We start from the raw sequence: 14,086 nt of genomic DNA, 5'->3' as shown, positions 1-14,086 counted from the left end.
TTTTAGGTAGTCTCATATCTTAGACTTTCCAACCCAGCAGTCATTCTGAATGCAGGTGAATAAAAATTCAAATTGTTGGATATCACCACTCTGCCTGGATTCCAATAGGAATTACACATGACTTTGCAAGCCAGCGTAATGTGACTTGCAGGCCTGATGTGGCCTGTAAACCTGGAATTTCAGGCCATTGTATTAGGGTAACACCAGACACTCAAAATAAGGCCTTATGAACGATGTGTTCTATTGTGTGAAATCATTATATAATAACACATTTGCTTAGGATCTGACATGGTGAAGGACACCAGATTGGAAATGGTTGAATGCAACAAACATGTTTCTGTCACTAACAAATACAGTCATGGGTAGTAAATCTCCAATTCGAAATGCAAGTCACTCTGGGAAATATGCAAATACGACTTCACACTAAGCAGTGTGTTGATTTGCTGTGTAGGAAAATAATAATAATATCTACATAACAATAGTGACTTTAAGAAGAAATCAATCAACAGTGGAGATGACAATTTGAAAGGATAACACTACAGTATAAACACACCAAAGCAAGTGGCAGTCTACAGGATCCTAATTTGATCACCCTTTTGTTGCAGGAATTGTCCTGCACAGTAGGAAATGCAAACCTGTAGTGTATTTGAGGTTTAAAGAGGGCTTCTAAATGTCCATAAATTTTAATCCACACAATAATTAATTCACATTTCTTGTTGCTACGTGATTATTTTCCTGCTGTGAGAAGCTAGTCAAATTAAGATCCTGCATCTGTACAGCAGGTCAGTGTACATGGCAAACCTCCATGAAGTGAACTATGGCCTCGTCCGTCAAGGTTGCGTTCTGGAACATTATGGACCGCACCCGTCTCCGGTTGGTCTCTCTGAACGGTGCGACGGAGGTCTTCTCGGACAGCAGGACGTCAGCGACTACCAGAAAGGTTTCTGAGTAGGAGACGTCACGGAGGATAGAGGAGACGAGTGTCGTGTTGTCCTGGAATGGTCCTCGGAGACGCAGTGTCACGACCCCTAGAGGCCAAAGATCACCCAGGCTTCCAGGGTCATACCTAACAATGAGGACCACAATGGAAGTAAGTTACCTGACTTTGTTGTGTTGTTTTAATCCATTCATTCACTCATCCTCCCTTCCTTCTTTCTTTCCTTCTTTCCTTCCTTCTCTCTTTCCTTCCTTCTTTAATTTATTAATTCATCCATTATTTCTTTCCTTCGGTTCGTCGTTCTTTCTTCCTTCCTTAGTTCATTTCATTATTTGTTTGTTTGTTCATTTGTCCATCCATCCATTCCTTCATTCCTTCCCCATTCCCTTCCTTCCCCATTCCTTCCTTCCTTTGCCATTCCTTCTTTCCTTCCCAATTCCTTCCTTCCTTCATTCCTTCCCCATTCCTTCCTTCCTTCCTCATTCCTTCCTTCCCCATTCATTCCTTCCTTCCTTCCCCATTCCTTCCTTCCCCATTCCTCCCTTCCTTTGCCATTCCTTCTTTCCTTCCCAATTCCTTCTTTCCTTCCCCATTCCTTCCTTCCTTCCCCATTCCTTCCTTCCTTTGCCATTCCTTCCTTCCCTTGCCATTCCTTCTTTCCTTCCTTTGCCATTCCTTCTTTCCTTCCCAATTCCTTCCTTCCTTCTTTCCTTCCCCATTCCTTCCTTCCTTCCCCATTCCTTCCTTCCCCATTCCTTCTTTCCTTCCCAATTCTTTCCTTCCTTCCCCATTCCTTCCTTCCTTTGCCATTCCTTCTTTCCTTCCCCATTCCTTCTTTCCTTTCCCATTCCTTCCTTCCTTCCCCATTCCTTCCTTCCTTTGCCATTCCTTCTTTCCTTCCCAATTTCTTCATTCCTTCCCCATTTCTTCCTTCCTTCCCCATTCCTTCCTTCATTCCAATCCTTCCCCATTCCTTCCTTCCTTCCCCATTCCTTCCTTCATTCCTTCATTCCTTCCTTCATTCCTTCCTTCCCCATTCCTTCATTCCTTCCTTCATTCCATCCCCCCAATTCCTTAATTCCTTCCCCATTCCTTCCTTCATTCCTTCATTCCTTCCCCATTCCTTCCTTCCCCATTCCTTCCTTCATTCCTTCCTTCCCCATTCCTTCCTTCATTCCTTCCCCCATTCCTTCATTCATTCCTTCATTCCTTCATTCCTTCATTCCCCATTCCTCCCTTCCTTTCCCATTCCTTCCTTCTTCCCCATTCATTCCTTCATTCCTTCCTTCCTTCATTCCTTCACCTCTTCAGGTTATTCCCGTAGACCTCCAGCTGGTCCAACTGTCTGACTCCAGCCAGGTCTCCTCTCCTCACCTCCTCCAGAGCAGGGTTCCCAAACCTCAGAAACCTCAGCCTGGTCAGAGACCTGATGATAATAACCATCACCATCGTCATCATCATCAGTAGACTCATCAGTAGTATCATCATCGCCATCACCATCATCATCACTATTATCATCACCAACATCATCACCACCACCATCATCACCATCATCACCACCATCATCATCATCACCACCACCATCATCATCACCACCATCATCACCACCATAATCATCACCAACACCATCACCATCACCATAATCACCACCATCACCATCACCATCATCACCACATCGCCATCACCACCACCATTATCACCATCATCATCACCACCATAATCACCACATCACCACAATCACCATAATCACCACCACCATCACCACCATCATCACCACCACCACCATCACCATCATCACCACCACCATCACCACCACCATCATCACCACCACCACCACCACCACCATCATCATCACCACCTCCATCATCACCACCACCACCACCACCACCACCATCATCATCACCACCACCATCATCATCACCATCACCACCATCATCACCATCATCACCTTCACCATCATCATCACCACCACCACCACCATCATCATCACCACCATCATCACCACCATCATCATCATCACCACCATCATCACCATCATCACCATCACCACCATCATCACCACCATCATCATCATCACCACCATCATCACCATCATCACCATCACCACCATCATCACCATCACCATCATCATCACCACCATCATCACCACCATCATCACCATCATCATCAACACCATCATCCCCACCATCATCACCATCATCACCACCACCATCATCACCACCACCATCATCATCACCACCACCATCACCACCATCATCACCACCACCATCATCATCACCACCACCATCACCACCACCACCACCGTCATCATCAGTAATATTATCATCATTCATTCTATTCATAAAAAAGTAGTCCACTTATATGTCACTTTGGATACAGCCTATTCGCTATGGACCCTGGTCAAAAGTTGTGCACTAGTTGTGCCTTTTGGGAACCAGCCTTACAGTTCACATACCTGAAGAGAGACAGCGTCCCTCCAGGGCCGAGGGTCCTGTAACAGCTGCCCAGCAGGTTGAGGTGTTGTAGGGAGAGGAGCTTGGAGAACCAGGCCGGATTCAGAGCAGCCAGCTGGTTATAAGACATGTCCAGAGACTCCAGGCCCTGTAGCAGTAGGCAGAAACAAGGCTGTTATGAGGGCAGAAACAAGGCTGTTATGAGGGCAGAGACTCCAGGCCCTGTAGCAGTAGGCAAATACAAGGCTGTTATGAGGGCGGAGACTCCAGGCCCTGTAGCAGTAGGCAGAAACAAGGCTGTTATGAGGGCAGAAACAAGGCTGTTATGAGAGCAGAGACTCCAGGCCCTATAGCAGTAGGTAGAAACAAGGCTGTTACGAGTGCAGAGACTCCAGGCCCTGTAGCAGTAGGCAGAAACAAGGCTGTTATGAGGGCAGAAACAAGGCTGTTATGAGAGCAGAGACTCCAGGCCCTATAGCAGTAGATAGAAACAAGGCTGTTATGAGAGCAGAAACAAGGCTTTTATGAGGGCAGGCCTGTTTGTGGCTAGATACAGTATGTAGAGATGGGCTAGAGAGCTCCTCTCCTCTCTTTACAATGGGTCAGAGGTCACCTCATGGAGATGGGCTAGAGAGCTCCTCTCCTCTCTTTACAATGGGTCAGAGGTCACCTCATGGAGATGGGCTAGAGAGCTCCTCTCCTCTCTTTACAATGGATCAGAGGTCACCTCATGGAGATGGGCTAGAGAGCTCTTCTTCTCTCCTCACAATGGATCAGAGGTCACCTCATGGAGATGGGCTAGAGAGCTCTTCTTCTCTCCTCACAATGGATCAGAGGTCACCTCATGGAGATGGGCTAGAGAGCTCTTCTTCTCTCCTCACAATGGATCAGAGGTCACCTCATGGAGATGGGCTAGAGAGCTCTTCTTCTCTCCTCACAATGGATCAGAGGTCACCTCATGGAGATGGGCTAGAGAGCTCTTCTTCTCTCCTCACAATGGATCAGAGGTCACCTCATGGAGATGGGCTAGAGAGCTCCAGTGGATCAGAGCCAAGTATTTAGAGAGTTCGGACACCTTTTAGAATGTTGAATATGGTTCTAATTCTAGAAAGTTACATAGTATTATTTAAATATTCCCCATGTTATGTTAATGAAGAGTTAACATGGCTGTTTTAGAATGTTGTCGTGTCATGTTAATGAGGTTCTAACATGGCTGCTATAGAATGTTGTAGTGTCATGTTAATGGTGTTCTAACATGGCTGTTATAGAATGTTGTAGTGTCATGTTATTGGGGTTCTAACATGGCTGTTATAGAATGTTGTAGTGTCATGTTAATGGGGTTCTAACATGGCTGTTATAGAATGTTGTAGTGTCATGTTAATGGGGTTCTAACATGGCTGCTATAGAATGTTGTAGTGTCATGTTAATGGGGTTCTAACATGGCTGCTATAGAATGTTGTAGTGTCATGTTAATGGGGTTCTAACATGGCTGTTATAGAATGTTGTAGTGTCATGTTAATGGGGTTCTAACATGGCTGCTATAGAATGTTGTAGTGTCATGTTAATGGAGTTCTAACATGGCTGTTATAGAATGTTGCAGTGTCATGTTAATGGGGTTCTAACATGGCTGTTATAGAATGTTGTAGTGTCATGTTAATGGGGTTCTAACATGGCTGCTATAGAATGTTGTAGTGTCATGTTAATGGAGTTCTAACATGGCTGTTATAGAATGTTGCAGTGTCATGTTAATGAGGTTCTAACATGGCTGTTATAGAATGTTGTAGTGTCATGTTAATGGGGTTCTAACATGGCTGTTATAGAATGTTGTAGTGTCATGTTATTGATCATACATTCTTATTGAAAACATTCATTTGCTATGGCTTCACATCACCTGCCATCACATGATTGGAGAGTTATCCATCCAAAATAACCCAGAGAGTGTTCTTCAATTGGAAGCTTCTCTAACATCAGATATGTACCATCCGGTGTTCCTCAGGGCAATTGTCTTAGGCAGTTACTCTTCTCTATATTTACAGATGATGTCCCACTGGTATTACACAAAGCTAAAATGACTATGTATGTGGATGATTCTCCACTTTTACATGTCAGCTCCCAATGCCAGTGAGCTCACGGAAATTCAAAAGGAGTTACAGTCAGTTTCAGAATAGGTGATCGATAATAAACTGGTCTTGAATACAGCTAAAACTAAAAGTATGGTATTTGGTTAAAAACATTATTTAACACCTAAACCTCCAATGGAGTTGTCCATAAAGGTTGTGACCATTGAGCAAGTTGAGAAAGCTAAACTCCTAGGAGTAACTTTGAATGGTCTATTATCATGGTTAAGTCATATTGACAAAGTTGTTGTGAAGATTAGGGAGAGGTATTTCTGTTATCAAAAAGACATTCTGCATGTTTTTAAACATAAAAATAAAAATCAGCTGTACTAGTGGTTCAGGCTCTGATCTCGTCTCTTCTCGTCTCATCTCGTCTCATCTCTTCTCATCTCTTCTCGTCTCATCTCTTCTCATCTCGTCTCATCTCTTCTCATCTCGTCTCATCTCATCTTGTCTCATCTCTTCTCATCTCGTCTCATCTCATCTCATCTCGTCTGATCTCGTCTCATCTTGATAACTGTCCAGTAATATGGTCAGGTGCAGCAAAGAAAGATCTAGCAAAACTGCATCTGGTTCCAAACAGAGCAGCACGCCTCACCCTTAATGGCACATAAAGAACTAACATCAACAACATGGATGCCAGTCTTTCCTGGTTAAGGGTTGACAACAGATTAACTACTTCTCTTCTTGTTTTTATGATAAATATTACTGTGAAAAAAATTCCATATTGTCTGTATAATCAAATAACATTAAGCTCAGACACCCATACACACCCCACAAGACACCAGGGGTCTCTTCAGACACCCATACACACCCCACAAGACATGTCACCAGAGGTCTCTTCAGACACCCATACACACCCCACAAGACATGTCACCAGGGGTCTCTTCAGACACCCATACACACCCCACAAGACATGTCACCAGGGGTCTCTTCAGACACCCATACACACCCCACAAGACATGTCACCAGGGGTCTCTTCAGACACCCATACACACCCCACAAGACATGTCACCAGGGGTCTCTTCAGACACCCATACACACCCCACAAGACATGTCACCAGGGGTCTCTTCAGACACCCATACATACCCCACAAGACATGCCACCAGGGGTCTCTTCAGACACCCATACACACCCCACAAGACATGTCACCAGGGGTCTCTTCAGACACCAATACATACCCCACAAGACATGCCACCAGGGGTCTCTTCAGACACCCATACACACCCCACAAGACATGTCACCAGGGGTCTCTTCAGACACCCAGACACACCCCACAAGACATGTCACCAGGGGTCTCTTCAGACACCCATACATACCCCACAAGACATGTCACCAGGGGTCTCTTCAGACACCCATACACACCCCACAAGACATGCCACCAGGGGTCTCTTCAGACACCCATACATACCCCACAAGACATGTCACCAGGGGTCTCTTCAGACACCCATACACACCCCACAAGACATGTCACCAGGGGTCTCTTCAGACACCCATACATACCCCACAAGACATGTCACCAGGGGTCTCTTCAGACACCCATACACACCCCACAAGACATGTCACCAGGGGTCTCTTCAGACACCAATACATACCCCACAAGACATGTCACCAGGGGTCTCTTCAGACACCCATACACACCCCACAAGACATGTCACCAGGGGTCTCTTCAGACACCCATACACACCCCACAAGACATGTCACCAGGGGTCTCTTCAGACACCCATACACACCCCACAAGACATGTCACCAGGGGTCTCTTCAGACACCCATACACACCCCACAAGACATGTCACCAGGGGTCTCTTCAGACACCCAGACACACCCCACAAGACATGTCACCAGGGGTCTCTTCAGACACCCATACACACCCCACAAGACATGTCACCAGGGGTCTCTTCAGACACCCATACACACCCCACAAGACATGTCACCAGGGGTCTCTTCAGACACCCATACATACCCCACAAGACATGTCACCAGGGGTCTCTTCAGACACCCATACACACCCCACAAGACATGTCACCAGGGGTCTCTTCAGACACCCATACACACCCCACAAGACATGTCACCAGGGGTCTCTTCAGACACCCATACACACCCCACAAGACATGTCACCAGGGGTCTCTTCAGACACCCATACATACCCCACAAGACATGTCACCAGGGGTCTCTTCAGACACCCATACACACCCCACAAGACATGTCACCAGGGGTCTCTTCAGACACCCATACACACCCCACAAGACATGTCACCAGGGGTCTCTTCAGACACCCATACACACCCCACAAGACATGTCACCAGGGGTCTCTTCAGACACCCATACACACCCCACAAGACATGCCACCAGGGGTCTCTTCAGACACCCATACACACCCCACAAGACATGTCACCAGGGGTCTCTTCAGACACCCATACATACCCCACAAGACATGTCACCAGGGGTCTCTTCAGACACCCATACATACCCCACAAGACATGTCACCAGGGGTCTCTTCAGACACCCATACACACCCCACAAGACATGTCACCAGGGGTCTCTTCAGACACCCATACACACCCCACAAGACATGTCACCAGGGGTCTCTTCAGACACCCATACACACCCCACAAGACATGTCACCAGGGGTCTCTTCAGACACCCATACACACCCCACAAGACATGTCACCAGGGGTCTCTTCAGACACCCATACACACCCCACAAGACATGTCACCAGGGGTCTCTTCAGACACCCATACATACCCCACAAGACATGTCACCAGGGGTCTCTTCAGACACCCATACACACCCCACAAGACATGTCACCAGGGGTCTCTTCAGACACCCATACATACCCCACAAGACATGTCACCAGGGGTCTCTTCAGACACCCATACATACCCCACAAGACATGTCACCAGGGGTCTCTTCAGACACCCATACATACCCTACAAGACATGTCACCAGGGGTCTCTTCACAGTCCCAAACAAATTCATGGCAATGCACAGTTTTATACAGAGCCATGATCGCATGGAACTCCCTTCCATCTCAAGTTATTCAAGCAAACAGCAAAATAACCTTAAAAAAACAGATAAAAAAACAACTCATGGAACAGCAGGGATTGTGACACACACAAGCACACCACACAGACACACACATTACCTTCCTTGTATATTAATGTACCGGTGTTTTGTTAATTGTCATGTTTTGTATTCTTTGTGGACCCCAGGAAAAGTAGCTGCCACTTCTGCAAAAGCTAAGGTCGATCCAAATAAACAAAGAGCTCGATGTTCCCTCTATATAACTCTATGTGTTACCTGCAGTAGGAGTGCCCTCTATATAACTCTATGTGTTACCTGCAGTAGGAGTGCCCTCTATATAACTCTATGTGTTACCTGCAGTAGGAGTGCCCTCTATATAACTCTATGTGTTACCTGCAGTAGGAGTGCCCTCTATATAACTCTATGTGTTACCTGCAGTAGGAGTGCCCTCTATATAACTCTATGTGTTACCTGCAGTAGGAGTGCCCTCTATATAACTCTATGTGTTACCTGCAGTAGGAGTGCCCTCTATATAACTCTATGTGTTACATGCAGGAAATTTGATTTATTTTACCTTTATTTAACCAGGCAAGTCAGTTAAGAACAAATTCTTATTTTCAATGACGGCCTAGGAACAGTGGGTTAACTGCCTTGTTCAGGGGCAGAACGACAGATTTGTACCTTGTCAGCTCGGGGGTTTGAACTTGCAACCTTCCGGTTATTACTCCAACGCTCTAACCACTAGGCTACCCTGCCGCCCCATATGCAGGAAATGTGCCGTTTATATAACTCTATGGGTTACCTGCAGAAGGTGGAAGGCCCATTCGTGGATACTCTGGATCCTGTTGCTATGGAGATCAAGGGTTCGTAACCACGTGTACTCTCTCAGATCGTCCTCAGCAACCGAGGTGATGTCGTTGAAGGAGAGGTCGAGGGTTACGACCTCGGTGACGGTTACCGTGGGAACGTGTCGGTAGTTCCGGGAGGAGCAGTTGCAGAAGAGACGCTCGTCACATTGATCACACGTTGACCTCTTCTCGACCTCTGGGGTTGAACTTTGACCCTGAGAGAAGAAGAGGAGGACCAGCATGGCCAGAGATCCCATTCTGAAAAAGAAAGGAAAGAGAGAAAAAGACAGGAAGAGAGAGACAAAAAGAGAGAGACTGAAGGAGAGAGTGAGAAAGAGAAAGATATAGAGAGATTGTGTAAGAAGGTGTCTGTACTTTCCCTCTGACATAACCAACTATGTGGATGAGGATCTATACTCATAGCTGTTAGTGACCTCAATCAAATGAAATCAAACCATCTTAAACCTGATCGTTTCAGACATTTTAAAGTGTAAAATTAACAGCTGAAGTCATTCAGAGTGCGTTCCAAATGACACCATATTCCATAGACAGGCGTAGTGCACTACTTTTGACCAGGGACCGTAGGAAAATTCAGACCTGAGTTCCGTGTGCGTATATGTGACTTGTTTCAGGAAACTAGGCGTATGTCGCGTGTCACGTCTTCGCAGGAGAGACATTTCAACATAAATATTTTTTTTAAATCAAAATGTGTTTTTGGGGGGCGGAAATGCCTTCTGGAACATGTGAGCTTTCATGTGCCTTGATAACGAACGTGTATGCCATCTGTAAATACGAATACAATTGTTAAATTACGAGCCTGGTTGGTTTAGCCACAGAAAAAGGGAAGCAACCTACCCGCTAGCCATGATTGGCTGAGATAATGAGTGGGCTGGACATGCCAAGAAATGAGTTCGGATTGGTCTGCCATATAGCACGCTTCTGTCTATTTGAGCTGGACAGTATGTGTAGGTAATCCTGTCGAACACATCTTTTTAAAGATATCACGTAGTAGAATATATCACGTAATAGAACTGCATAAGGGTTGCTTTCTGGAGGACTGAGTGACAGTCCAACCAGGTAACTGAAACATGGGGAAATGCCAGTTCCAACCAGGTAACTGAAACATGGGGAAATGCCAGTTCCAACCAGGTAACTGAAACACGGGGAAATGCCAGTTCCAACCAGGTAACTGAAACATGGGGAAATGCCAGTTCCAACCAGGTAACTGAAACATGGGGAAATGCCAGTTCCAACCAGGTAAGTGAAACACGGGGAAATGCCAGTTCCAACCAGGTAACTGAAACATGGGGAAATGCCAGTTCCAACCAGGTAACTGAAACACGGGGAAATGCCAGTTCCAACCAGGTAACTGAAACATGGGGAAATGCCAGTTCCAACCAGGTAACTGAAACACGGGGAAATGCCAGTTCCAACCAGGTAACTGAAACATGGGGAAATGCCAGTTCCAACCAGGTAACTGAAACACGGGGAAATGCCAGTTCCAACCAGGTAACTGAAACATGGGGAAATGCCAGTTCCAACCAGGTAACTGAAACATGGGGAAATGCCAGTTCCAACCAGGTAACTGAAACATGGGGAAATGCCAGTTCCAACCAGGTAACTGAAACATGGGGAGATGCCAGTTCCAACCAGGTAACTGAAACATGGGGAAATGCCAGTTCCAACCAGGTAACTGAAACATGGGGAAATGCCAGTTCCAACCAGGTAACTGAAACACGGGGAAATGACAGTTCCAACCAGGTAACTGAAACATGGGGAAATGCCAGTTCCAACCAGGTAACTGAAACACGGGGAAATGCCAGTTCCAACCAGGTAACTGAAACATGGGGAAATGCCAGTTCCAACCAGGTAACTGAAACACGGGGAAATGCCAGTTCCAACCAGGTAACTGAAACATGGGGAAATGCCAGTTCCAACCAGGTAACTGAAACATGGGGAAATGCCAGTTCCAACCAGGTAACTGAAACATGGGGAAATGCCAGTTCCAACCAGGTAACTGAAACATGGGGAAATGCCAGTTCCAACCAGGTAACTGAAACATGGGGAAATGCCAGTTCCAACCAGGTAACTGAAACATGGGGAAATGCCAGTTCCAACCAGGTAACTGAAACATGGGGAAATGCCAGTTCCAACCAGGTAACTGAAGGTAACCATTCTGACCTGTTAATACATGTGAAAGTTATCAAAACAGTTTAAAATATCTACATAAATCCAGCAATTGCATTCTTCTCATATGACTGTAGGCTACTGACCTGTTAAACACTTCCTCTGGCATCTCATCCTTCCTCTGTCTGTAGTTATTGAACTCAACCTGCAGGAGGTTTGTTTGTTGTGATTGAGTGGGGAGGAAACAGCTGCGGGCAAGGTTCTGACAGATGGGTGTGTCTCGGTGGTGGCAAGGACACACCCAAGAAAACACCTCCCAAAAAAACCACACCCCCAAGCCAACTCCCGTTTGGCTTCTGTCATGGCCGCCAGAATTTCTTGAGGAGCAAGACAAACAAATGAGGCAAAATCAGCAGTGCGGTTCCCCTTTAAGAGCAGCATAGCCGATGCTCCAGTTTGAATGATAGATGTTGAAAGAGCTGGTTTGCCGTCCCTCTTTAAGGTTGTCCGTACAAAGCCTTTTATTTTGTGTCTCCTTGTTTGAGTTGCTCAACATTTATTTTCACTTCCTAATCTTGGGTTTTCTTTTAGTTTGTTTTCAGGCTAATTTAGTGGCTGTTCATGGGGGGGGTGTTGAAGACCCTAATCGAGGGTACCCAGCCAGTACCCAGTCAGTTGGCACCCACTTTCTGAACCCATATTAAAAACTCCACCTGTTTCGTTCTGGTTGTCAGTGGCTCATTTGTTAGTTCCCTTTTCTGTTGAGCGACGATCGTTGGTTGGTTGGTTACGTAACGACACACATAGTTAAAACAGATTGTATAGTTTTGAACAGAAACTAATATGTGTATATCTAAGGAAGCAATGTGGTTTAGATGTGTTAACAGCTTTTCAACAGAAAACATTTGTTCACTAACACTTTATTTGGATAGTCCATCTGTAGATTCTCTCTATCAGTGACATTTCAACTATCTACTACCCCTAACTCTAGCCTTAACCTTAACCCTTATCCTAACCCTTAACTTAACCCTTAACCTTAACCCTAACCTTAACCTTAACCTTTATCCTTACCCTTAACTTAACCCTTAACCCTTAACCTTAACCCTAACCTTAACCTTAACCTTTATCCTTAACCTTAACCCTAACCTTAACCTTAACCCTTATCCTAACCTTAACTTAACCCTTAACCTTAACCCTAACCTTAATCTTTATCCTAACCCTTAACCCTTAACCTTAACCCTAACCTTAACCTTAACCTTTATCCTAACCCTTAACTTAACCCTTAACCCTTAACCCTTAACCCTTAACCTTAGGAAGCAGTTACTTATAAACAGAGTTTGTTGATAGTAAGACCATCTGTAGATCATAGATGGACTAACCAAATAAAGTGTGACCTGTTTTCAGGAAGCTAGGTGGATGTCGCACGTAACTACTTCACTACTTCACAAATTAAACATTTGTATCAAAATGTGTTTTTTGGGCTTAAATGCGTTCTGGAACATGTTCATGTGCCTTAATAATAAACTTGTATTCCATCTGTACATACTTCTACAAGTGTTTAAATTACGAGCCTAGTTGGTTTAGCCACGGAAAAAGACAGGGACCTTCCCGCTAGCCATGATTGGCTGAGATAATGGATGGGCTGGACATGCCGAGAGATGAGTTGGGATTGGTCTGACACGTAGCTGGTTTCTATCTATAACATGAGCTGCTCAGTATGTGTAGATTATCTTTGCTGACGCAGCTTTCTTTTGGAAAGATATCACGTTATATCCATGGGAAAACTGCAAAAAAAAGCGTTGCAATTGTTCTTAACTAACATTGATGCCCAATCATTTATAACAGTTTCAATCGACCAAAAAAAATCGGTTTGGAAGAAGTTGTGACGGACCCACTTTCCGGAGTGACACACAACGGGGCAAACAAGCTGTAGCTACGAACACAAATCAGAAACAGCACAGTCTGTCGTGAAGTGTTCATCCAAGTAAACGGATTAAAAAGTTTAGCTACATATTCAGAACATTATAAGTTTCACATTTTTCATTGCAAGTTAAAGCGTACTGTTAGCTAGCTAGCTAACGTTAACTGGCTGGCTCGCTAGCTAACGCTAACTGGCTGGCTCGCTAGCTAACGTTAACTGGCTGGCTAGCTAGCTAACGTTAACTGGCTGGCTAGCTAGCTAACGTTAACTGGCTGGCTAGCTAGCTAACGTTAACTGGCTGGCTAGCTAGCTAACGTTAACTGGCTGGCTAGCTAGCTAACGTTAACTGGCTGGCTAGCTAGCTAACGTTAACTGGCTGGCTCGCTAGCTAACGCTACATGTATGATCTGTGTAGTAATATTATTAGACAGACATTTACATTGCTAGTTATTAGCCTATATGTTAGCTAGCTAGCTAACGTTAACTGGCTGGCTCGCTAGCTAACGTTAACTGGCTGGCTCGCTAGCTAACGCTACATGTATGATCTGTGTAGTAATATTATTTGTATCTCAGACAGACATTTACATTGCTAGTTATTAGCCTATATGTTAGCTAGCTAACATTGAACATAGTTAGCTTTAGCTTCCTGCAGATTCAT

At 45.2% G+C, this 14,086-nt stretch overlaps 1 protein-coding gene across 3 annotated transcripts in view; it reads right to left on the bottom strand.

Annotated features, from left to right (window-relative positions):
* The window catches only part of tlr2 (toll-like receptor 2), a 30,687-nt gene that overhangs the window by 15,301 nt on the left and 1,300 nt on the right, over nucleotides 1–14,086 (bottom strand). The window contains exons 2-6 of one of the 3 annotated variants that reach the window (XM_031832651.1): nucleotides 11,654–11,884; nucleotides 9,335–9,695; nucleotides 3,393–3,538; nucleotides 2,241–2,363; nucleotides 802–1,066 (exon numbers count right to left, since the gene is read on the bottom strand). In XM_031832651.1, the coding sequence (XP_031688511.1) occupies nucleotides 802–1,066; nucleotides 2,241–2,363; nucleotides 3,393–3,538; nucleotides 9,335–9,695; nucleotides 11,654–11,676 (918 nt within the window). In that variant the 5' untranslated portion in view covers nucleotides 11,677–11,884. The remainder of the gene's footprint in view (nucleotides 1–801; nucleotides 1,067–2,240; nucleotides 2,364–3,392; nucleotides 3,539–9,334; nucleotides 9,696–11,653; nucleotides 11,885–14,086) is intronic. The other 2 variants (XM_031832652.1, XM_031832653.1) reach the window with 2 other exon arrangements.

The sequence above is a fragment of the Oncorhynchus kisutch genome, linkage group LG9 (genome assembly GCF_002021735.2).
Source record: "Oncorhynchus kisutch isolate 150728-3 linkage group LG9, Okis_V2, whole genome shotgun sequence".
Classification (NCBI taxonomy): Eukaryota; Metazoa; Chordata; class Actinopteri; order Salmoniformes; family Salmonidae; genus Oncorhynchus; species Oncorhynchus kisutch.
Note: the sequence above shows the minus strand (reverse complement) of the source record. Positions and strands in the feature narration are given on the sequence as shown.